Source organism: Diaporthe amygdali (genome assembly GCF_026229845.1).
Source record: "Diaporthe amygdali strain CAA958 chromosome Unknown NODE_9_length_1275696_cov_64_842800, whole genome shotgun sequence".
In the NCBI taxonomy this organism is placed as follows: Eukaryota; Fungi; Ascomycota; class Sordariomycetes; order Diaporthales; family Diaporthaceae; genus Diaporthe; species Diaporthe amygdali.
The window spans coordinates 1,188,011-1,208,456 of record NW_026517029.1 but is presented as its reverse complement, the minus strand read 5'-3'; the positions used below and the strand labels follow the sequence as shown (position 1 = coordinate 1,208,456).

General features: G+C 54.1%; 6 protein-coding genes across 6 annotated transcripts; 2 read left to right on the top strand and 4 right to left on the bottom strand.

Moving 5' to 3' along the window:
- Positions 1-506: 506 nt before the first annotated feature.
- On the bottom strand, positions 507-4,003 carry J7T55_013195 (Chitin synthase 2; the record flags this gene model as incomplete). Its single annotated transcript, XM_053141860.1, has 2 exons — positions 507-1,669; positions 1,735-4,003. The coding sequence occupies 2 exons, from the start codon at positions 4,001-4,003 to the stop codon at positions 507-509; spliced, it is 3,432 nt and encodes a 1,143-aa protein (XP_052995540.1).
- A 1,128-nt stretch (positions 4,004-5,131) lies between these two features.
- On the bottom strand, positions 5,132-7,144 carry J7T55_013194 (uncharacterized protein; the record flags this gene model as incomplete). Its single annotated transcript, XM_053141859.1, has 1 exon — positions 5,132-7,144. One exon carries the CDS (start codon positions 7,142-7,144, stop codon positions 5,132-5,134), a length of 2,013 nt encoding a protein of 670 aa, XP_052995539.1.
- A 416-nt stretch (positions 7,145-7,560) lies between these two features.
- Positions 7,561-8,106, top strand: J7T55_013193 (Proteasome maturation factor UMP1; the record flags this gene model as incomplete). The annotated part of the gene is made up of 2 exons (XM_053141858.1): positions 7,561-7,563; positions 7,645-8,106. 2 exons carry the CDS (start codon positions 7,561-7,563, stop codon positions 8,104-8,106), a joined length of 465 nt encoding a protein of 154 aa, XP_052995538.1.
- Positions 8,107-8,812: 706 nt separating this feature from the next.
- On the bottom strand, positions 8,813-9,602 carry J7T55_013192 (uncharacterized protein; the record flags this gene model as incomplete). Its single annotated transcript, XM_053141857.1, has 2 exons — positions 8,813-8,964; positions 9,044-9,602. 2 exons carry the CDS (start codon positions 9,600-9,602, stop codon positions 8,813-8,815), a joined length of 711 nt encoding a protein of 236 aa, XP_052995537.1.
- Positions 9,603-14,020: 4,418 nt separating this feature from the next.
- J7T55_013191 (uncharacterized protein) lies at positions 14,021-16,818 on the bottom strand (the record flags this gene model as incomplete). The annotated part of the gene is made up of 5 exons (XM_053141856.1): positions 14,021-15,515; positions 15,573-15,937; positions 16,005-16,080; positions 16,144-16,448; positions 16,774-16,818. The coding sequence occupies 5 exons, from the start codon at positions 16,816-16,818 to the stop codon at positions 14,021-14,023; spliced, it is 2,286 nt and encodes a 761-aa protein (XP_052995536.1).
- A 1,064-nt stretch (positions 16,819-17,882) lies between these two features.
- On the top strand, positions 17,883-20,403 carry J7T55_013190 (uncharacterized protein; the record flags this gene model as incomplete). The annotated part of the gene is made up of 5 exons (XM_053141855.1): positions 17,883-18,014; positions 18,085-18,449; positions 18,517-18,653; positions 18,741-18,950; positions 19,694-20,403. 5 exons carry the CDS (start codon positions 17,883-17,885, stop codon positions 20,401-20,403), a joined length of 1,554 nt encoding a protein of 517 aa, XP_052995535.1.
- Between the last annotated feature and the right edge of the window lie 43 nt (positions 20,404-20,446).

The following is a 20,446-nucleotide window of genomic DNA, read 5'->3' as shown; positions in this document are numbered from 1 at the left end:
ATACGATAATGATCAAACTTTCAAGCCGTTGTGGCTTTCATTCATTTCTTTGCGAGTGTCACCCGTGTGTGCAGGACTTGAACTCGAACCGGGAGACTTGTGGGATCTCATGGGAAAGACGGCAAGACTGATTATTTAAGTGATGCATTGTTTTTATCTAGCCTCAACAACGCACTTCTTGGTTCCTTAATCCATGCACGTGCAGCTCCCCATCGAGCATACACAATTCGTACCATATACATAACCTCATGCAAGTGATCCCTAATCCCATTACAATCCAAGCCTGTTTGATATCATGTTCCGTCCGACCCTTTGCCAGAAGCAACTCAACTGATCCGTCCAGTCGTCTCCCTTCATCAACCCTCATGAATCCGAATGCCAAGGGAAGAAACGCCAATCCTACTTACGGTATCAAATTAATGACCTGCAACCCATCAAAGAAACTCCTTTTCAGAAAAATAAACACATTAACAAGAGAACCATCTTTCCACCTTGTGTGGTTCTTTTCACCTTCTCACACTGCTCCCGACACTGCTCAGCGTGTCTGAGATCTTGCTGCCCATACCACCTAGCCACTTGGGGACTTTGAGGCTCATCTTGACCCGTCCCTCCACAATTGTGTTGATGAGGTTGATGAACGCGAACGTCCCAGACCCCAGAGCGCGGAACGCCGCCAGCGCCGCGACGCTCCACAGCAGGAAGGCAAGGTACCAGTTCTCCCCAACCTGCTTTGTGCCGTACGCCTCGCTGACGGCCATCGCGAGCACCGCGTTGGCGATCATCCACGAGCTGACCATGTACGTCCGCACGGACTTGTAGTAGTCCTCCTGCATCTGGGACTCGCTGATGGGGCTCTCGGGCACCTCGATGCGGTCGCGCAGATTCCGCAGCGCCTCGTCGTACCCTGAGTCGATATCGAGCTGCTCCGACGGCATCTCCAGCTCGACAGTCGAGCCCTTGCCGATAGCACCACCCAGGTCTGTCTTCATCACGTTGTCACCCTTGGTTCCCCACGTGACGTCGTGCGTGTTGCAGAAGGCATACACCTGCAGAGTGCAAATGTACGACGGCAACAAGACAAAGTATTGTATGAACGATGTAAACATGTGCCATGGCTCGAGGTAGATGAAGGACATGACGAAGTAGAGGCCGATTGTCGACAAGACCGAAAGGATCATGTTGGTCATGATGGTGCTATGCATATCGAACCCGCTGCCCTTTGTAATCTGGTACACGACAATGTAGATGGACGCGAAAAGGGTGTAGACCATGATGATGCTGAAGATGATGACGGAGGCCAGGTACAGCTTTTTGGCGCCTTGCGGTCGATTTCCGAGGGACAGAATGAATTGAGCGGCGATCAGGAGGGCGCACACGTAGCGCAATATGACAAAGATGTACTTTCCAAGGTTGTGCGGAAATGGGTCGACCTTCGGGTCGCCGATACCACCTGCGACGAAGTAGAACGTCAGGTAGAAATTGGCGAGCGAGAAATATGTAAAGACGAGCTGTATGAACTGGTAGAAGGACTCGATGAGTAGCAGTGCTTTCCGGGGAATCGTGTGATCTGTTGCTAGAAGCTGCTTGAAGTGGATGAGGGAGTACACCGCTGCGAAGAAGGCTCCATTCAACCATCGTCGCCGCTGGGAGATAAACTCTGGTAACGAATCTAGTGCATTGTCAGTCTGTGTTCTTCCTTGAAGGAACGGAAGTTTCGTGTTCTGGACGACTTACCTGGCACATCAGTTTCACCGGTGCAGTTCTTGACATATTTCAGTACCCATCTCTCCCCACGCTTGGCCACCAACTCCCAGCACAAAATACGATCCTCAGCCAGATACATGTTGGCAGTGAAAACATCGGCATGCTGGCCGTGCAGAACCTCTCCCTTGAAATACTGACTGAGAGGTCCATGGCCAGTCTCGTCGTTCTGGAGTGCGTGGTACCGATACGCACTTAGAGCGCCAGGCAACACCGTGATGTAGCCGAAAACACTCTCCAGAGGTTTGTCCAAGATGTTGGACATCTTGTACTCAAAGTTCTGCGAGGCAACGAGCGGGTTCAACAGATTGCTTCCCCACTTTCCTTTCATCGCTTTGATTTCGCCACAAGCACCTGCGACGTTGGAGTCGGTATCGAATGCCTTCCACAGATGATACAGCGAAGTACTGCCAGGCTTTGTTCCGACATCGAGCAGGATGCAGACATTGGGATTCAATGCTCTTCCAAAAGCATTGAAGCACCAACGATGCGAGTTGAGCTTCTTCGCATTCTTTTCCTTGAGGCAGAAGATCATTTGGCAAGGAACAATACCCTTCTCTGCTCCCTTGAACTTGAGATCGGAATCGAGTGAGACTTGGGTCGTGTACTCGTACACATGTGCCTGCACAGCCTTTTGGTTGACGAAGTTCTTCGCGATACCGTGCTGGTAAACGCCCATGGCAGCCAGGGCGTCCAGTGTTCGGGGATGGATTTTCTCACGACCATCCGAGACGATAGCCACGACAATCTTTTGCCAACCGTTCTCGCCCCAAGTCCTCGATTTGCTGCGACTGCAAAAGTGGGCGATATTCTTCATGACGGCGTGCATTGTCCTTGTGAACCCGATCTCGTCCTCATTGTACATGGTCACGCAGATGAAAAGTTCCGTCTCACGGACAGTTCTTCCGATGTTTTGGCGCAGCTTGTAACCCCTCGATAGGAAGTCATCCGGGTCGCAGGTTACAGCCGTGTATCGCATGTGCGTGAACTCGATCTCATCTCGGCGCGGCAAGAAACTGTACAGGATCGTCGGAATCTTGCATTCCAGCACCAATTCGCCATTGATAAGCTGGACCTCCTTCCTGGTCATCTGCGGGTCACGCACACCTCGCCGCTGCTGTCGCCCTTGTGGTGCAGGACCGTAGTGACCAAGCTTCTCGTCCATAGGAGACTCAAGCTCGTCGCTCAGCGTATCCTGGCGAGACAGGTAAGACTCGCGTCTCATTTTGTCGCCCATGTCAGATGACTCAGGGCCGAAAACATCGTCGTCGTCGTGCTCCAGCGGGATGGAGACAGTGGCGTCGTCTCCAAAAGATGAAGGTCGGGCACTACCGCCGGAGAAAAGTGGTGCTGGGGGCAGAGGCCTTCTAGGGCTTCCGCCATATCTTGAAGATGGGGTCCCTGGTCGTGGGCTGCCGTTCAGATCCGCCGGCTCGTATTGGGCAGGGGCTGGAGGCATTCTCTCATAGTCGGACGTGCGCGATGGGCTCCATGACCGTGGTGGTGAATCCTCATCAAAGGGTCGGAAGGGGATGTACGTGGAGTCTGGTGGCGGCATGTTGGGCGGATCGAGGATGGATGAGCGGTGAGAATGTGTGGAAAAGACGGATGGTTGGTATGAGTGGCGAGTGTGATGGCTACTATATTCACATGTTGGTGAGCTTCTGGTGCCTGCTGTTGATGAATGTTGAGTAGTACTGGGGGGCTCGCTGAGGGACTTCCTCAACGATGCTCGACGAGGAGAGAGTCCCTCTGGGATGACCGGCAATGTCGACGCAATCTCGGCCTGCGTGACATACGCCGGCTTCATCTTCTTCTGTAGCTTGACCGTTGGGTTTCTTGACGGTAGCTTGCCCGGGCCGTCGTCGCTTGCGACTGGCTTACGCCGCGGTGATGTCCCCGCAGTGGAAGTCTCAGACACAAAGTGGACTGCAGGAGAAGAGTTCTTCTTGGACGGACTAGTGCCCTCCTCCTGCTTCTTGAGCGACGAGATGTGCTCTGGGGTCGAAGTTGCATGCGGCGACCCAGTAGTTTTTCTAGCTGGCAGACACAAAGGAGATGGACGAAGGATATCAGGCGATACGTACGGACGGCCCTCTGGCATTGGCTCCTCCATAGATGTTAGCAGTCTCACGGCGGCAGCGGTGCTTCCTTGACCAAGGGGGGTGTCGTCGGGGTCATCGTCGCCGTAAAGACGTCGACCGTAGTCTGGGGGGTGTGACGGTGAACCTGAGCGGTCCATACTGGCTCTGATAGATCAAGAAAGTCACAAGAAATGATTTGACTAGACTAGAGCTCAGAGCGAGTGGCTTCAGGTGAGAGAAGGTGCAGGAATGAGAGTTTGTGAGCTTCGACCCCAGCCACCTGAATGGCGAAACGCAATGCAATGCAGTGCGATAAACGAACGCACGAGGGAGCGACTGTGGTAGCTATGCAGCAGCTTGAGATGTCTGTCCAGGGAATGCTTGGATCCCGGGTCGGTAATAATGGAGGAGGTTGGTAGATAAAATCGCCAATTGGCCTCTAAGAAGAAGAGACAGGGAAGCAGGCAGAGAGCCAGGCACGATAATAACATTAGGAGCATGCAGGTCTTGTTGATGCCCACGGATGCCGTATAGGATGTAAGCTGTATCCACAGCAACCAGGCGGGCGCTTGTCTGCAGCCGCCTTTTTTGGAGGCTGGGAGTGGAGGTGGGCTGGGAGCGATCGCTCGGTGGCACGTCATACAGCCCACCCTAGCCTGCCTGGGCTAAAAGTGCCCCAACCGACGACTCCACCAGCAGGGGAATCAGTGGATTCACAACAATCGATAACTCTATACGACGGGCCTGCAAGCATGACACAGACTTCTGCTGCTCGAAAATAGAAATTGAATGGCTGGGAATGTAGGCAGGAGTCCGATCCAGAAAACGCGATTCCCACACGGCGGAGACAAACAACAGCAGCATCCGTACGCGTACACACACACAATGCATACACAGACCTTGAGCGAGTGTCCACCTCAGACCGACCTGCACGATGTGGGAAGACAGGCACCACTTGATAGTAGATGAGATTGCCATTTGAGAGTTAGAGAGTATGGACCACACCGTCTTGGTTCATGGGCAGGTTCAAGGCTGTGCTCAATGCTCTATCTTCATCACTGCCACTCGGCTGTTTGCGATTTTGGTGCTCCCGTAGACGGGGTTGAAGGAAATGAGAATAAACCCGACGAGAAACTTTTGTGCTCGCTGAATTCGTCTCATTGCGTCTGCATTTGGTCGTTGTCCAGAGGCATCAAGCCTCAGCCGTGTCTGGGGCCCGTTGGGCTGGACCACTGCTGCCCAGACCACGTGGAACACCAAGGGAGGTCTTCGAGTGGGCCTGGTGCTCAAATTCTCCCGATATTCCAAATTTCACTCCACCTCCTCGCATTGGTTCTCAGCGGGCCGTCCAGCCGCCCGAACCTCGCCGGCAGTTCAGAGTTAGCCTCAGGCAGACACAACCACTCCCGCACGGCGTCGGGCACCTCCTCCTTTATGTGGCTGATGCAGATCAAGGCCTGCTGGTCCGACAGGCCAAGAACCTTCACTTTGCCGGCTTTTGCTTGCTCGCTGTCGACCACTTCAGTCTCCGTGGCAGAGCCAGAGCCCTCTCGGCTGGTGATCTGTCTGGTGCCCTGCGCGTACGTCTTCGCTTCGCCATGCGCAAGGAACAGCATGCACTTGTCTCTGACGCCCTCGTCCATGCCACTGAACGCTTCGTCGAGGACAACAATGTCTGGGTTCTTGACCATCGACCTCAAGAAGAGCAGGACTCGCTGCGCGCTGAACGATATCTCGCCGAAGATGTAGTCGCTTGCCCATGAAATGTCATATGCGCTGTCAGCCGCCGTCTTTTGATATGCAGGGTTTAACTCGGGCTCAAACCACCGCAAGCTCGCATCAACCTTCGCACGGGCTTCCTCGTCAAGCTTTGGTGTCATTACAAACGTGTCAGCCCAGGCGTTTTCTATGATTTGTCGAATCGTCAGTCTTCTCGGGATGTGTTGGTGGACCTCAGGGCTGGAATGGCCCACTCGTCGCTGTATATCCCAGAAGGTGAGTGGCAGCTGTCCCGACCCAGGCTCCGGTAAGCGGCTGCGACCGAAAAGCTTTATCGGCAATGAATAGGTCTGAGGGTGGTCTGAGCAGAGGAGAGATACAATCGTCGTCTTTCCAGAACCGTTGGGACCGAAGACACCCCATCTCTCACCTCGCCTGACTGTCCATGACAGTCCCTTGACGGATTCACCGTTCTCTTCCACTTCCCAGTTGCCAAGTGCAATCTTGTTTCCGTATTTCACCTGGCAGCTTTCCATCTCGACCAGTGGCTCCCCTTGTGATTTCTGCTCTTCTTTTTGGGTTCGCTGGGGCGTAGCCGCACTAGCAACAGACTCGCCTTCTTCACCCAAGCCGGTCCCTGTGATACCATTCTCGGTTAAGGTATGGCCCATCTCTCTAAGTGATTTCACCGGCATCTTCTCATCCTCGACCAAGCCGCCCTTTCGGACGCCTCGAACATACCTCCGTAGACCTTCTATCACAGTCTCTTTGTCGCCCATGACTCCAACCTGGCAGTCACTTCTCAAGTAAACTAGATGTGTGATCCAGTCCGGTAACGGGTCCTGCGGCCGCGCACTCAAAACCAGCCTCGGAGAAGCTTTGGTAGCCATTGACTTTAACAATGGGCTCAACGATGCTACCGTCGGCGGATCGAGCCCCATGAATGGCTCATCGAGCAGCAAGACTTCAGGGCTTGTGAGCAGGGCCCTCGCGATCCGCGCCCTTCTACCCTGGCCGTTCGACAGGAATGACACAGGGAGTTCCAGTAGCGGCTTGAGCTTCAGGTCTATTGTGACCTTCTCCAGGAGTTCCGGACTGATGCCAGCCTCATCATCGGGGAGGGAGTACGGGTTGAGTTCCGTATTCCCTGTCAGGTAGTCCTTGAGCGAGAAGTCGGTTATTTCCCGCCGAGACTCGTACCGCGCGGACAAATACGCCGAGGTAGCTGGGCCCAACCCTCCGCCGGACTTCTCTGCATCGAAGCCAACATATTGGATCGCCTTGTTGGCGGATCTTAGCCGATGAGGGACTGCATCAGTGGCCAAGTAGGGGAATGTTCGTCCTATTGCGGGAATGCATAGATGCTGGCCTCTCAAGATCTGTAGAAACGTAGTTTTCCCGGATAATGAAGGACCCAGAATAGCCCAGCGGTGTTGTGAGCTTGGATCAGAAGGCAGCTCAAAAGACAGCTCCGAGAACAGAGGCGGATTCGGATGAGCTACATGAGCGCTCGGGTGATGGCGGTAGAAAGTGCCATTGGCTATTCGGACAATAGGAGACCGCACCGGAATAGGTCTCATGATGTGGGTTGATGGCTATTGGGATGCGAGCGAGCCATGTTCTGGTGAGTAGTTCAACTCAGTCCCTATGTGCAGCAGCTCTGTGTCATACGGGTTGTTGATATTGATGCGGCGGTACCGGGGATAATGCCACGCCCATCAGCTCGCTACCCGCACATGTACCCACGTACCTTACCAAGTGGCCTGGCCCGTGCACGTCCATTACGCGAAGCTGTTCGGCAGCCTGCCAGTGCCTAAGCTTCACTGGCCGGCAACCCCCAGAAGCAGCCCAGCATCTCGACTTCAACTTCCACGACCTCACGAACTACATCACCACAAATCCTCGCAGTCTTCTCACCAATACAGGTCCTTTACCAGATCTACACCAGTCTCTCTACCTATCCCCCAACCCCTTAACCCGCCAGCAAACCGCCAAGATGGTAAGCCCAACCTAGCCCACCCAGGTGACAGTACAGCTCCATGGGACACACGCCTTACTGACAGAACGTCCCCGTCCACAGTCCATGCGCATCGTCCCCGCCGACGCCCACTCGTCCACCTTCAGCCACATCCGGCCCAGCGCACACGGCGCCCCCTCGGCACCGGGCCTGCACGACACCCTCCGCGCGGGCGTGGGCCCGGACCCCTTCACCTCGACCAAGGAATCAACCACGCCGGCCTCGGCGCACCCGCTCGAGTCGCGCCTGAAGCAGTGGGAGTCGACGCAGGAGAACCTGCGCATGGAGATGCTGCGCAAGACCTACGGCGTCGCCGAGCCCATCCGCCGCGGCATGGAGCTCAAGATCACGCAGCAGGGCGAGTGGCGGCCGATGGCGCTGGGCGGTGGCAGCTCGGCGAGCGTGCACGAGGACATCCTGCGAGGGCGGGACGCCAGCATTAGCTGGGAGGACGTGTACACCGGGGAGGAGCAGAGGGCTGCCGTTGGCGTGCACGAGGAGATGGAGAGGAAGCTGAAGATGTGAGCAGGGGCAAGCGGGTAGTCATGGGTGTTGATGTTGACCAACAAGGACACACGCCTCTAGATGAAGGCAAGCCCACTTGACATAAGGGAGGCTCTGTACAGATACCAACAACAAATAGAGAGACCGCCGGAGCTGGGTTAGACATCGCGAATGACACAACACAGCATTCGCTCCATCCCAAATCACAGGCGAGCAGGACAGCGGGATGTTTCTAATGACTGATTTCTATCCAAGCTATGGACATGTTTGCTCCGCTCATCTTTTGTGTGTTCATGTTGAAGTACATGATGGTGATGATGCCAGGTTGGTGGAAAATTCCGCTGCGATAACAAAACCAAAACATTACCCGTGTGTTGCGCCAACGATACCCATACCAGCTAAATCCTCTTGATTAGAAAAGACATGAAGAAATCCGAATGCCGCAGCGAACAGATCTGTTTCAGTGGTGTGATGCCCCCCAAGATAAGAAAGATGCAGTTCGAGAGCGTATAATAACGTCAAGTGTGATGATGGGAAAGCAGCCGACGGCATTTCAACTCAACCACCAAGCCAGAGTCCTTGCCGCGTGCTTTCCGCCGGCGGGCAGGGTAGCCCGCAGCGCCCCAAGTCGAACATGCTCGCGTATCACTTGACCAGAATCACTTCAGCAGCTGACAGCAATCATGATCGGTCAGACAAGACAGTCTGGCCCATAATACCGTGCTCATTATAATATGACGCAGCAGCCCGAGCCTCCTTCAGAGTTCCGGCCGCCACTGCTGCCACTCTTTCCCTTCCCGGCTTCGTCTTCCTCCAACATTTCGGCCGGTTTAACGGACATGTGTACAACATTGGGTATCTCGCGACTGAACTGGTATTCTATGATGGGAAAGTCAAGTCAGTCCTGGAAACGAACACCAACAGGGGCCGTGCAGCAGAATTCTGGAGAGCAGCTTACTTTTCAGTTGCTCCTTATCGTCTAGTAGTTTCCCGAAGTGAATCAGACGTATGCTGCTGGGGCTGGCTGGCTTGCCCTCCCATTCGTCGCGCCACTCCCGTAGTATGAGCTCCTTCAATTTGTAGACACTGACACTGAAGGGGTCCTTCTTGCCACTCTCGGTGACCTCAGGTACTTCCACGTTCCGCTTGGCCAAGTACTTGTCGTCGATTTTATATGGGTGTCGAGCCCCTGTAGGGAGCAGCAATGTGATGTTGCACACGGGGCCATCCGCAGGATTGGAGGGTGACCCATCGGGGTCGTCTGCGGCTCCTATTGAGAGGGAGTCTGCCCTATCCTGACGATTTGACGTTGGTGGCACCTCCTTCTCCTTGCCCTTCACCGATGTGGATGATGCCGCGCCGTCTGCGGTAGCGGGTTCGTCGTCTTTGGCCGGGACCTCAGGCACAGCGGAGTCTATCTTCTTCATCTCGACAGCGCCTTGAGGCTGCTGAAGGGGCTCCTTGGGCTCCGTCGAGCCGCCTTGGCCGCCGGTCATCTGAGGCTGAGGCTCGGCCATCGTGGAATTGTTGACGGAGTGTGAGGCCCGAGGCAAAATGGAGGAAATTGACGGGAAGCGAAAGGACGGGCTCGGCGCTGGGCTAATTCATGTGTGGTGATTTGAGGCTCAAGAGGACCAGGTCGTTGCAACAAAATCGAGGTTGGGGGGCGATTTCCGATGAATGGATGTCGTCGGAGTCGGCAGCACGGGGGAACGGGGGGACGTGGAAACAGGGATGAGGGTAGCACTGGTAAGCCACCGTAATTGAAGGGAGAGCGGATGGATCAATGCGAGCCGGGCAGGTATTGGGCGGTTGAAATGTGCGTGTCGTCGGTTATCGATCAGTGCCTGAGCAGAGTATGTCGAGAGGAGGAATTGGTCAGTGTCTGTGGTGTTGTAATTGAGAGACGAAACCACCAGATTGGCCGGTGTTGGAAGCGGTTAGGCGGTTTGATGACAGGATGGATGTCCGGCAATCGCGTGTGGAGAGTGGAACTTGGCTGCCACCCGGGGTCCCTGACTGGTACAGCACGGTAGGGTTGGTACTTTGGGCCTGCACTGCACGAGAGCAATGTGCAAAGTGCAGACGGTCACAGGCAGAGGCAGAGGCAGAGGCAGAGACAGACGCAGCACAGTAGAGGCCTGGCTGCAGCTAAGAGCAAAGACCGCAGCTCCCTTCCAAGGCCTTTCCAATGTTGATGAGGTCGAAGAAGGCTACCTGGGGTGCTGGGTAGCGGGAATCGGGCTTGCAAGCAGCAACGGCTGCAGAGATGGCGTGCCGTGGGCCTTGGTATAGTAGGAGAATATGACCGATCAAGCCCCCATGTGCAGGTCTGGTTCGAGGTGGTGACCAAGGTCGCGAAGTGGTGACGGTACGAACGGACTGGAGGGCTAGCTGCTGGCCGGGATAGGGGGATGTTTGCCACTCGGGTAACTGTACAGTAAGGGTACTAGAGAGACTACCCAGACTGACTAGGCAGATAGTCTAGGTCGTGGATGGTTGGCTCGTCCGATGCTTTGGGCTTCAGTATGGACCAAAGCAAGGCAGGGCAAGGCAACCCGGAACAGAGAGGAGAGGAGAGCTATCGTATCGATCTAAGTGTTGACCCAGCCAAATGAGAAGATGCTACACTGGCCGTCTGACTGACCGTGTTGGGGCTCTGGACTGTGTCATGAAAGCAAACAAACACGAACTGGGGACCCTCAGACGGGGGGGGGGGTTTGGGGGAGAGGAGATCTGGGAGAGGAGGAGGAGGAGGAGGGTGAGGAGACGAGGTAGACTAGGAAGGAAGTCTTGTTTGCAAATGGGGAAGGCCCTTGCGCTGGGATCGTACTGCCCTGGTGGGTTAATTAGGTGGGCGCCCAAGTGGATGCCAAGTGGTTCTGCGCGGCTCGTTCCTTCCTCTTTACCCCTGTTTTCCGATGTGCCTCTGGGCCAATTCTCCTGCACAGTTACAGCAGTCATCTCCACCGCTTGCTTGTACGTACCTACCTCGCCTACTCTCAGTCCTGCACGTACAGAGCTTACCTGGCCAAGCTATCTCGTGTTTTGTATGGGCACGACCTCTTCATCTTGAATCCACAACACCTTCATAACTACCTTGTACTTGCCACTCGCTCGGTCAACAATCTGTCTATGAGGTACGGTGGTACCTGTTGAGCATTGTCGACCAGCAAGGCAACGCCATGCAATGCAGGCAATCAATCAATCACCCACCGGTTTCATACGCCCATGACGGGCAATATTGCTGCTCGGCCAGCCTCTCAGCACTGCCGCGCACCTCGAATTGTTTTTCTGCTTGTCACTTACGGACCCATAGCCGCATATGTTTCAGGCAGTAGACGCTGGTGAACAAATCGGCGTCTTTGCTTGGGGATCAAATCGTCTACTGTGGTAGGAGCTATCTGCAAGTGCTCTGACCCCGTTTGAGCCAAATGCAGGCCTGCGGGAAACATGCAACATGGACAAGGTCACCCTTCCTCGACGTGGTATTCACAAGTTGAGATCGCTCCCACTCACCAAGCGGATTATCATTTTGGGTGTTTGGCGTTTCGTTTCTGCTCTGTCCCTCAGCGAGCTGAGACAGCTTCGTTCTGGCCCGACCTTTGCAAGGCACATGTCTGCTTGACATCCTGCGCTGTCAAGACTTCCAATTGTGAGATTGCTAACGAATACACCACCGGTTTCTCAGTGGCTCATGTGTATACATTTGATTCCACGTTCCACGTACGTGACCGTAGAGGGAGGACTCGAGGAGTCTAGATGGTGCGCAGACTCAGGACCGGCCCAACTACCTCAAGCTAGGGTGCCCAGCGGATACGCCGTTCGATAACCGGCCGACTAGGACGCTCGAGGGATGGAAGCGTAATACGCCAACCCGCTTGTACATTTTTGAGCCTTTTATGCCCCTATCTTCTGAGTGCTCGACCTCTCCCATATGTAAGCCGTTTCCATTCGTCACCGCGCATGAATATGGCGGTGGCTGGCCCTCAGCTCAGGTCTGGATCTACGGTAACAGCCTGCAAAACCGCAGCTGAGTGGCTGAGACTGCGCGTCTGGGACTCTCTCTCATTACATGTCTAACGTCTACTGTGTATCAACGGAATGTGGGCTCCATGGCGCCCGGCCCCTTGCTATACTAGGATGTAATGAGCCTCCCCCCCCCCCCCAAGTTTAAAATAGGAGGAACGCACGAAAGACAGATCCAATCTGCGATGTTGTGCGCAAATGGCTTCAGCTCGGTGTTAACAGGGGAAGGTTATCCCAGGGAGATTATACCATGGACATCGGCCATCATAGGTTTTACTTTAGTCCTCCATTATCGTGCCCCGTTCAGAAGCGTACTAGGAACAGCTTGATGGCAAAATTGTGACAAATGAATTGTATGCCACGACCACATTGCCCCAGGCCTCCCTCATCGGGTCTTGCTTGTCGGACATTTGGGGACCAGATGTCGTTCATTTCGTCCGATGAGCGACTTCACCAAAATGACCCTCTACGTGGAATTTCCCGGACATGCTAGGCGAATTTCGCCTCGTTACATCCATACTGTCTAAGACTTTACACGCCTCCGAGGGCGTGTTACTTCCACGGCTAGCACTGATGAGAGCCACAAGTCCGAGACTACAGCCTCTGCTCCATCAGAAATGGCTGAGCGCTCATCTGTTTTAACCGAGTGGCTCATGTCCAATTTCCATAAGTGACCGATGTCTTCTCCAATTTTGACTCCTCGAGCATCATTCAACAAGCAGCCAATCTGAAGATTTACTCCTGACAGTTCGCTTTACCTTGAAGGCTCCCAGAGGACGGTCGGCATCAAAGTGAAGTCCAACAGCCGAGTTACGCAAGGATGAGCAACCTAGATTCACCTTTGCCTGGGAATGTTACTTTTCCCGGCTACAATAGCAGTGGTGTGTAGTCGAGCATACTCCTAGCCTGGAGTTCTGACTGACGCTCTACCATTATAGTTGCCAACACTTCGAATGTCGACCAAGGTCCAGAAATCGGTCATACCGGTCAATATTTAGGAAGCGTGATTGGCGGACCTATTGGAGGTGCTGTAGGTCTTGCGCTGATTGTTCTCGTCTTGTACTTCTTTGAAAAGCGCAGGCACAGCCCGACACGAAAGTCTATCGCGCCGTCAGATGGCTCCTGTAGTTCTATCTTGAGTCAGGGACGACATCGTCAACATCGGTTTCATCTCCAGTTCCACGGCCCAGCTTGCAGCGATGCTAGTCAAAACAAAGATGAAGAGTACAGACAACAGCGAGGGGGGGATGCTCCCCATAGGTATTGGGGAGACCTCTGAAAGGGACATGCAAATTATTAACACTGCGACTTGCAATATGACATAGTCTTTCTATGGACCTGGGCGCTGAGTCCATGATGAAGACCGAGTAGGGACTGGCTGGGCCAGCTCGAGATATACAAGTTGGCTGCCCAGTTATTATACGGCCGAAGAGTTTCGTGTTTTGCTTAGCATTCAAAACCACTGACCTTCACACATTCAATTATCAATTCTGTGAATATGGGATCAGCCCTTCTAATGCTATATTTCCTCTCCTTCAATTGATATTGTTAAAGTACGGCCAGCTCCATAACATACATTCTTTGACAATCAAATCAAATGAGTTTCGCTTTAGTCTTAGGCCAATAGTTTTGACCGCATACGTGGTGTCTTATGTCTTGCCGCCGCCCTCTAAGCGAGTTCAATCTGAGGGAGGAGTGCTTGATTGAAGAACACAAGTTCTAGGAACTCTGCGGACTCAACGCGGTCATGACGTGATTCGTGGGCTCTGCAAGGTGAGCATGAGCACTGTCAATCAATAGTCTTACACAATTACTGCATAAATATATACATATCCCAACCCAAGGCAATGCGGACAATTCGTGCCCATAATATCGTTGGCTCCCACTCGAAGTTCTTTTGTCCTTTCTAAAACATCAACAAGTCCCCATTCGAGCCCACTCCCTGTGCTGGCTGGAAAACCTGCTGCGGAGCATACTGATTTACCACGTAACCGGCCTCGTGGCCACTTCCGCCGCCGAAGGTGTTGTCGCCGTCTACATCCTGGATGCGCATGGCCTGCATCTGCTGGCTACCGATTCCGGCAAAGTACGCATCCGCGTCATTGACCGCCTGCGCGAGGTTCCCATCGCCATCTGGTGCGGCGGCGGCGCGGTCCCTTGGGTCTACGTCTGACGGTTGTCCTCCGTAGCCGAACTGAGACAGTGACTTGTTGGTGTCGAAGCCAGCCATAGGTCCTGAACCGACTGGGAGGTTATGTTTTTGGAGAGCCGGCGAGTCTATCAGCCGTCGCGGGCGCGCGTTACGGAAGACGGTCTGTACGGGCTTCAGATACACCGTCGCGAGAGTGCCAACGTTGAGGCACATCTCCTCTAGTGTCTGCGGATCGAGGCGCTCGGATTCAGCGGTGACTGGTGGTTTCTCGCCCATGACAACCTGTTTGGCAAGGTTCATGTCGGTGGAGAGAAGGCGCCAGTACATGTACGCCCGCTCGCGAAGGTCTGGATTGTCTGTTTCTTCTGTTGCCCACTTCAGGACTTTGGGAACGAGCTCCTGGCCCTTTGTAGGTCTTTGAATGAACAGCTTGACCGTAGCGGTGAGCAGGGCCAGTTGCACTTCGACTGGTTCCTCTGCGAAGGAGAAGAGGAAGTCCTCTAGGAGGACGTCGCTGTTTTCGATGCGGCTTGCGTACTGCCCAATAACCCAGACCATAGCTGCCTTGGCCTCAGGCTCATCCAGGCTGTCCAAATGTTCGCAGAGTGTTCCAATGATGCTCTCGTACTGGTTGGGGTATTTCCTGAAGATATTTCGAATCACCACTGTCGCCTCCTGCACGATATAGGTGATCTTCGTGGCGACAAGTTCCAAGAGGAGGTTGATGCAGCGTCTTGCAGCGGGCTCGATTTTGATTGCGAGCTTGCCGATCGCGCGAACAGCCTTGCGCACAAAGTGAACATCGATTTCAGTTGCATATTCCCGCAATTCTGTCAATACCTCATCGATATTCTTTTCAGTTGCGAGCATAAAGATCAGCTCAAGCTTTGTGACCTTCACGTAGATAGGGTCGTTGTATTTGCAGAAAAAGACTCGGATGTCGTTCCTTAAGACGTCCGGGCGCCTCTGAAGCATGAGTAACGCGTTTCGCAAAGCAAGATATTGCACTTCTGGACCCTTGGCTAGCAATGTTACCAAAGGCGGCGAAAGCTTCCGGCAGAGCGCCGAAATTTGCCTCTCATCGGCGATGTAGTTCATGAGGTAAAGAATGACTCTTATGCATGTTAAAACCACGGCTGAGTTGGAGTGAGAAAGCCGTGGTGCAATACGCTCGGCAAGCAATAGGGCTTCTCCGGACTCCTGAGGCACGTAAGACATGAGAGCTTCTAATATGTATGTTTGACCCCATCTGTGGAAAGTTAGACAAGATCCCCAATAGCTACTGAAGGGCCGGACATGTTCTTACTCGGAGCAGTCCGGAAGGATGGCAACCATTTTGGAAGCATTGGAATAGTCGATGGTAAGCTTAATAGCATCGCTTCTTTCCCAAATATCCATCAAACTTGCCAAAGCGCTGGCAACAACTGTGGGGTTATCGTCCCTCAGCAGTCCGTTGAGCCTGTCGATAAGATCGGACCGCTCCACCATGTGTCTGTCGTGGTCGTAAAGCTTTGCAACACAGTATGCGGCAGTCTTGCGTACGTATGGATCCAAGTCTTGCAGAAGTCGCTTCACAAGTGGCACTGTAGCCTCGACGTACTCACGTACATGGATGTATGACATCGTGCGAAGCGCGAGGGCTCTGACGAGTGGATTGGCATCTTCCATGTCCTGCGACGAGGTCAGTCACTGTACGTCGATGCTCAAAGGTCACAAGGGTCTCTAGACTTGTACGCACATGCTCGAGCACAGGTATTGCTTTGACAGCAATTTCTGTTCGCATCCTAGCATAGTTCACAAGGAATAAAAAGCACCTAGCGAAACGCAAATCAGCTTCCTCGTGCCAGTTTCATGAACACTGGAAGGCCAACTCTTACATCTTCTTGATCTCGAGGCTCGGTATGTTCATGCAGCTGATTATGTCAGGGAAGAGGGCGACCATGTCGTTATTGCTCATGGTCATGTTCGCAACGATCTTCTTCAGGGCAACCTTCTTGACCGTGTAGTTCTTGTCCTTTTTCCCGCCGCTGTTCAGCTCGAGGCGTAGCTCAGCGACCTTGCCCTGTTGTCTTATGCGTGAGTTGCTGTACAGATGCGAGGCCGAAGCCGTAGGGGGCAGATATGCCAGATACATCTCGGACGCTCTGGATGGGCGCGGCCTTTCATGCTCGCGCTGGGAAGACTGATGGGATGCGGTGGGAGTGTCGGGGAAAGGGGCAGCGGCGAGAGTAGGGTTTCTAGACATCAAGGGGAGCAAAGGTGGAAGCCCTGCCACAAGGAGAGCTGCCTGTCGCCGGCAGTCTGACAGTCCGAGTGAAGACGGGGGAAGGGTGATAAGGCGGAGGGTCAAGACTCTGCGCAGGTGGGCACAAGGATAGCTTGATATGAAGACTGAAGTTCCGAGACATGCTCATCACAGCGGAGATGGAAGCAAGGAGCACAACTAGAGAAGAGGAGTGGGATGGGATGTGGTGCAAGAGAAACAGCGAAAGGAAGCTTCTGCTTACCCGAGCGAACAGCTTGGAGTCACCTCCTCCTTGGGCGCTCGCCATGGTCAACAGCGGGCCCTCTAACTGTAGATGGTACGGGGTGGGAGGTGTGGCTGCAGGTCGTGGTGATGTCGCGTGGTCGGCGGTGGCCCTGCTACCTGACGAGATAGACTATGGGTTCTACAACGGACCAGGCCCCCGATGGCAAGATCAGGGCTGCGATTGGCGATGGCGGCACGCTGATAGCGGACATGCAAGACCCCAAAGAGGCGCAGGCCAAGCCAGTGCGAAGGATGGCTGGACAGATAGCGAAACCCCTCACTGGCTGAGTGACACTCGTCCGCCTCCAAGATGCTATCCCGGCCGTGTCTCGTCTCTTGGCTGGTTCTCCAGTGTGTCCAATGCTTTGGGCTGCAGTAGTCCACGCGGGTGCACTGTTCTGATCCCTGCGCCTTTGGCCCTCTGCCTGCTTCCGGAGATGCGATGCGATGCAATACAATGCTATGCTATGCGGCGTGATCGGAATGCGGGCAGGGCGTTGAATTGCTGGTCGAGTTCCGCTGTCCTGGTGTTGCGCAGTGTCTTAAACAGTCTCGCTCTCGTGGCCAAGGTGGTTCGGATCGCAACGTCTTTTTTGGGCGCTCGTCACTCGTTCGTTGTTGTGGTCTCGCAGGATCGTCTCGTAGGTCTGTCTGGCTTTGCTGTCGTCAATTCGTCGATCCGGCAGCACCGGGGTTGAGAAACATTCGCGAGCTGTCGTCTCCAGATCGGATTCGCAAGGTAATAAAGACGGACTTGGACTCGCCCCTGACTGAGGCCCCCTGTGCCGCGGCTGGTGGGGCCTCCCGGGTGCTTGATCAGCGTTGACGCACGTCCTTCCCAACTCGACAGCTTGCTCAGCTCTAGACTGACATGTACTAACAGCCTGGTGCATGTGCCTGCAGCCTCTGTGGAGCTACCTGCTTACAGATTAGGCTGACAAGGTATTTTGAGGTAGAGCTCTGGATTGTCACAACGTCAGCTCTTCCTCTATAAACCCTACTATCACTGCTTCTATTACCCACCTACGCCACCGACAACCGCACCCTCGTCCTCATCCTCGCATAATACCGCCAGACGATTGAACCATGTCTGAGCTCAAGACACAGTCGAAACCCCCCCGGTGGGTGTTGGACCTGAAGTCGCCGCCTCCATATAGATCCAAGGCGAGCGGCATTCCGGATCCTCCAGGCTTCCCGTCGCAAGCTCCTACCTCCAAGGTATGTGCGCCTCTGCCGCGACTCTGCAGTCACGTCCTGGCCATCTGCCCATTGCTGACAAGACCAATAGAAGCAACGCGATGCCTCGAAAGACACCAAGATCCAACCGCGAAAGCAAGCCACACCAGAAGAGATGGACACGTTGAAGCTCAAGAAAGCCTGGGAGGTGGCCCTGGCACCCGTCAAGAACCTGCCCATGACGGCGATCATGATGTACATGACTGGCAACTCGCTCCAGATTTTCAGCATTATGATGGTGTTCATGGCTTTTAAGAACCCTATCGCCGGTCTGCTGGGCACAAACCAGGCCTTGGAGAGATTCGAGACAGACACAAACAAGACCAAGATGTTGCAGGTCAAGCTTGCCTATGTTGCCATGCAACTAGTCGCCCTGGCTGTAGGGATATGGAAGGTGAACGCGATGGGGCTATTACCGTACGTCGCTCCCAGCCCGTTACGACTGTGTGATTGGCTGACCAGATACACAGGACAACAAGATCAGACTGGCTGATGTGGGAGGCACAACGGGAACCACTGGAGTCCGCCGCAGTTGCGTTGTAACGCTCTGCGGACAATCGATGACCGCGATGCTCCGTCACCTCTTCGACCGGACATGCGTTGCTGTCGTGCCTCTGAACTGTGAGCCTGTGAATGAGTCGCGTGGTGTGAAACCTTAGCAGAGAGTTGCCCGTTCCCGAACTCTGGCTGATAATCTCCTCATTCAAGCCGCCAAGCCTACTATCGATGTTGCGAGAACGCTGGGATCTCGACCTTTCGTTACAGAGTCACCAGGAGAACCCCGAGGCAAGCACACGATCGAACTCTGTCGCCCCTCGTTGTCGCGCAATTACACGATGCTAGTCTGCATCGTTGCCATTTCTCTCTCAACTGGAGGTGGCTTCGGAACCCAGCCGCCTCACCCCTCACTATCGACCCGTCGATAATGCTTGGAGCAGATCTCGGCCAAGATGCCGACTGTTACTTCAATACTCCATTCAGAGATTAGACTTTATGCAGAGCCAATCCCCAACGATCGCTGTCCACCTTGAACTCAATGTGCAGTCCCATTCAAAGACAGCTTTTTGAAAGTGTCAACCTTATCCCACGAGCCATATTGCACATCTCTGGGAAGGCTACACTTGCAATTTATGGGGGCTTGTCGTGGTGATGAGTATAAAATGGCCAGCAATGGAAGCATATCAATTGCCGTACAGACCCATTTCTACACACATTCTGGGCACTTAAAGTTCCAAAAATCATTGTGAAATGGCTCCTCAATACCTGTTGACAGCGATGGTCTCATCGCTGATCGTCGTTACCAATGCTCAAGACCAGCCGCTATTATCCACTATTGCAACAGTCCCAGAGCTATCATCTTTTTCTGCCGTCATCCTTGCTAGCGGAGGCAGTAAACCCAACCCAGCGTTTGAAGAAAGGTTCAACTCTGTTCTCGATAGGAGGAATTATACAGCTTTGGCTCCAACCAATGGAGTGAGTACCAGCCGCAGGCCATCCCATAGTGAATCTGCTGCTCCACTGGGGATGAGTGACTGACCCTCCCTAGGCAATTAACAAGATAGCGCCGGCTTTAGTAGAGGCGTTGACTGCAGCGCCTGCTTACCCGCTTTTTGAATCGATAATTCGGACTCATGTTGCTGAAGGCTTAGTCACGTCCGCAGACGTTGTGGGCGCCTCACCTTTCGAGGCCATTGAAGGATTTCCCATCTCTGCCGCAGTCATTGGCGGCGAGGAAGCCATCTTCGTCAATGACCAAGCGCAGGTCGTCGCTGTGGACACGTTTGCCTCGAATGGAGTAATCCATCAAATTGACCAAGTCCTGAACCCTTACACACCATACTTCGGAATTAGCAACACCACCAATTCACCGACAACCTCTGAGACGGACGGTACCGTCGCTGATATCCTGCTCAAGGATGAACGTCTGACCATAGTACGCGACATATTCCAGGTGCTGAGCCCGGACTTCATCAGCCGCCGCCTCGCTTTGGCCGAGGCAGGCGGCATATCGCAGATTCTCGCCATACCATCGAATGATGCCTTTGCTGGCCTCCCAAACGATACAATCGAGTCGTCCATCGCGCCATCCAACCAGCCCCTCTCACTACAGCTCTACAGCTTCGGCCTCCTCGACACCGACGTCAGGTTTGCGGATCTGGACTTCTCAGGCGGTCCGATTAGCGTCGCCAGCACGTTCACTGGTATCAACGTCACCGCGAGCCAGGTCACGGGCGGCGCGACATTTATCAACAACGCTGGGATCCAGGAGCAGGTGTGCGGGTTGAACGGTTGCGTCTGGGTCGTTGACCGCGTGTTGGATCCGTTGTATCTGGCTTTCGGGCCATTAGATAGGGGTGCGGCCAGCTTATAGGCTCGGACTCGGTTCGCGTTTACGTGATGTCGATGTCTCTTGA